This window comes from Cariama cristata, unplaced genomic scaffold, assembly GCF_000690535.1.
Source record: "Cariama cristata isolate BGI_N322 unplaced genomic scaffold, ASM69053v1 scaffold15197, whole genome shotgun sequence".
Lineage (NCBI taxonomy): Eukaryota > Metazoa > Chordata > Aves > Cariamiformes > Cariamidae > Cariama > Cariama cristata.
This window is the reverse complement of record NW_009625106.1, coordinates 43,612-47,645: the sequence shown is the minus strand read 5'-3', so window position 1 is coordinate 47,645 and position 4,034 is coordinate 43,612. Positions and strand designations below refer to the sequence as shown.

The 4,034-nt window shown below is 53.4% G+C and overlaps 1 protein-coding gene across 1 annotated transcript in view; it reads left to right on the top strand.

The window, feature by feature from the left end:
* Positions 1-4,034, top strand: part of ADAMTS7 (ADAM metallopeptidase with thrombospondin type 1 motif, 7) — a gene marked incomplete at its 5' end in the record, with an annotated part of 42,750 nt that overhangs the window by 1,542 nt on the left and 37,174 nt on the right. The window contains one exon of the mRNA XM_009703480.1: positions 3,458-3,629. Coding sequence (XP_009701782.1) covers positions 3,458-3,629 — 172 coding nt within the window. The remainder of the gene's footprint in view (positions 1-3,457; positions 3,630-4,034) is intronic.

The window sequence follows — 4,034 nt, the reverse complement described above, 5'->3', positions numbered from 1 at the left end:
AACTGCGTTTGCGTTTGAAGCTTCCTGTGTTTAATTAAAGGCAGTGTGTGCCGGCACGCCGAGTGAGCCCCGTAGAGCGGGGTGGCTTTTAAATGGAAGGTCTGCAGCGGCCACCCGAATCACTGCGCTTGGTCTGAGCTGCAAGGGTTTGCTGCTGGATTTCAGGGAGAGCATCGCGTGGCGGGGAGCATCGCTGCTGGCTCTCCGTCGCCTTTTCATCTGTGATTCAACCAACAGGTTAAATCGTTAAAACATTAAAGAGAGCTCAGACCTTGCCTGCCGTGGCCGATGGTGGGGCAGGACTGGCAGGGCAGGAGCTGGGCACACCCTGGAAGGTGTTGGTTGCTCTTTTCCTACCAAATTTAACAGCAGCTAAGGGTGTTTGGCACCCTGCGCTTCATGCAGCACCCCTGTCTCCAGGGGCGTGAAGGCTGCGGAAAATAGCCGGGATCATCATGTGGATGAAAAATAGACTGATGCACCTAGGAGGAACGTACAACCTTTTGATTCATCTTCTGTGAATGTTTGTGTGAGATGATGGCTGATGGCTGCAGCGTACACAGAAGTCCAAATGTCACAAACGCTCCCGTGAATGTGTGTTTGCACAGGGACGTATATGATGGTGATATATGACGGTTCTGGAAATGTTTGCGTGGCCTTGTCCTGCCAGCGAGCTGAAATCTGCCGTCAGACTTAGAAATCCAGTCTTGGAGTGTGAGTGAGGCAAAACCAAGCTGCTAATAGTGAATGGGCTGAAGGATGTTCACCCAGGTCATTCGAAATATGTTCTGGTTAAGAGAATTAAACTTCTCTTTGCCGATTAGCCACAGATGGGAGAATAAAAAAAGAAGTTGCTCATTAAATAATTTGCCATCCACATAACGTGTCACCTGAAAACACCTGTTTCATAGTGGTGTTTGGTGAACCCCGTCTTTAAGGTCTGTAAAGTCTGTTGAAAATGAACGGTATCATGCAAATACTGTGGGTCAGTGTTATTTTTTAAGGAGCAGAAAAAATTGTTAGCTCACAAGAGGCATTAGCACAACATTGTGAGAGGGTCTGCAGCCCATAAACTGCGAGTGGTGAGCAAAACTCAGCCTGAAGTTGCTTTAAACCTTCTCTACTCAGTCTTAAAATAACCACGGCTTTTGGTCAGGCAGCTACTAAACCACAGAAAACTGCGGTTAGCAGTGTGCTGCGTGTCTCATAATTATTACGGGAAGTCAAGGGTGTTCTGAGCTACTGCTTCGTCACCGGGAATTACTCCCACACCACTTGTAAGGGTGTTTGGTATTACAGGGTGTAAACAACGCCGCTGGTGTGGGAGGCATAGAGCTGTAGGCTAGGGCAGTCTGTTACGTTTAGGCACGTAATATGGTGGTGATACCTTCTATTTCAAGCCCAGCGTTGCTGCATTGGAAGCCCTCTGCCATTCCCAGTTGTAAAGCACGGATGGGCTCTCCCGAAATTCTGGCGTGTGGCAGCCTCACCTGTTGAACCGAATCGCATCAGCGCCTCGAGGGGCCGAGGTTCCCGGTGCCGTCCCCGGTGCAGCCCCTGCTCCGGTGTTCGTTACCGGTGCGGCACGCAGCGCCCGTACCGTGTTTGACACCCTCGGCCAACCTCCGAGATCCCTGCTCCCACAGCCAGGCTTCGCCTTTCTTACAACGCTACTATAAGACTTTAAGCTTGTCCTGTCAATGATTTTACAATAAAATATAGGCATAAAAGCTGGGTTCTACTCTCGCTTATGTAGTTTTGCCAGTGCAATTCCACCCTTCGCCAAGGCTATTTCTTACTCCCGTTGCAGACCGTGATGAGTGAGCGTAAGGGAGGCAGGGGTTAGGGATGCTGGCACTGCTTACTGGGGTGGACTGGGACACGCAAGGTGCAGGAAGGTTAATCAGGTGTGTTTTAAACAGGGAGAACCGGACCTTCCCACGGGCAGCAAATGCCACCCAGTGCTACTGCAGAACCAACCGGTGCCAAAACGTGGCCCCTGTGCTGGGCACCCTGGGCAGATTTCAGCCGGGGCAGGGATCTCTGTTCCCTTCCTGGCTCAGAATGACCTGTGTCAGGAAACAGAGAAGGAATCGTATCTGTGGCCTCCTTCCCTTCCTTCCCCATCCCCATGGTGTTTCCTCCTTGTTATTTTACGTTTGCAAGGAGTTAATCAGGGAGGAAGCCGTTTTCTCTTCCCCGGCACCGCATGAGTAGTGAGAAGGCATCACTAGTAGGCTCAATCCTGTTGTGTCTTGGAAACAGTTGTGGAGGCATGTTTTGATCTTCTCTCTTTGTCCCTGCCTTGTACTGGGCTGTGCGAGTGCTAAACATGTCAGAGCAAAAGCATGGTGAGCAAAGCTGAGCGTGAACGGGCTCCCCAGTAAGCGTAGGGCTCCTCAGCCTGCTCCAGACACCGCACGGCTGCTCTGAAACAACCGAGAGCAGCCACGGAGTTGTCTTAGGGCACAAAATACCTTTACAAAACGCTGCTCGCGGCAGCACCCTGCCTGGCCGAGTGATGCTGTAGGCTCCCACGGGAGCTCCTGTTCCTTGGGATGAAGCTGGCCCTGCGAAGAGCTTCTCAGACTGCCGCTGCGCCTGTTTGTTCTTGGGATGCAGCTGGGCAGTCCTGGGTGAGTCCGTAACCACGTGTTGCAGCTGGGCCAGGTCAGGGGGGTCGTAATTAACCAAAGAAAGTTTTAGGGTGTCGTTTCCTGCTAAAGGAGAGATGCCAAGAACACATCCTCCCGTTGCTGCACGGAGGGGCCGTGCTCCTTGTCCTGGGACTGACTTTCTTTGATTGGAGTTCCTGCCACGATCGAGTGCTCCTGCAGGTTCCTCTTCCCTGGAGGTTTTCTGGTCTTTGACCGCGGGAAGTCTGTAACTCGGTCGTTCGCAGTGGTGGTGCCTGGGCAGTGCAAAAGGCCAGAAGCAGCTGGCTGCGTCTGACGAGGATATCCTCGGGAAAACACCTCCGTTTGTGCAACACGTACTCAAAGCAGTGGTGCTGCAGTGTGGTCAAAGCCGTCCTTTGGGCTGTCTGCCTGGGCTCCCCGGGGCATCTCCAGGGAGGTCAGGGAGAGCACGGTCTGAGACCCTGTGTGCGCCTGTTCCTGGTGCGCTCGGGTTCTCTGGAGAAGGCGTTTCTCTGCCTCAGCATCCCTGCGGTCCCTGAGCTCCTCGCTATCAGACACCCGTTGGGTTCACCACCCATCTGCACCTTGTGATGGGATCTCTCTGGCTTTTTGCTTGCTTAACGATCACTCCGTGCCAGCTGCTTCTCTCTTGTCCGGGAGTTTAGAGCTCAAAATATCCATAAAAACAGTTTCTTTAGAGAAAGACCTGTTTCATCCTGGAAAATTTTGCAAACCCTCTCCCGTTCCCAGGTTCTTCAATGTGAGTCTGTGCTAGAAGCAGATGATTTCACATTGACGCCTTTGTCTCTCCCTGCCAGAAAGGTGTGTTTCAGCTCATGCACGAGGACTATTTCATCGAACCGGTGTCCACCAGCTTTCGGGAGGGTGGGGCGGCGCAGCCCCACAGGATGTACAAGCGCCAGGCGCCCGAGCACGGAGCAGAGCACGGCAGGAGACCGCCAGCTCCACAGGGAACCTGTGGTGTGCAAGGTATGGTCCCCTTTCTCTTGCATTTTGTGGTGAGCCAGTAGCGCATGCCGGCACTGATACCTTCAGTTCTGTAAGTCTGAAGCCCATGGTAGGAAGATAAAGGGAGCAGTGCTGATCCTTAGCCCCCTGTGTTGCCTCTGCAGACTCATTGGTCTTAAACGCCAGCATTTGGCTCCCGTCTTAAGCTCCCAGCATCCATCGATGACGCTGATTGGTCTCCGTTTGAGTTTTGCCAGTTGGGCTGGGGGTCCCTCTTGCCACATAGGGACCCTTGGACCAAAAAAACTGAACCAGCGTTGTGGAGGGGACGGACGGTGGGCCGTGCGGCGGTGTCCTGCTGCGGGGTGGCATTTGGCGTGGGAGGCGTGTGTCTGGCCATGCCGCTGTGCCGCTGGCAGACCCCTG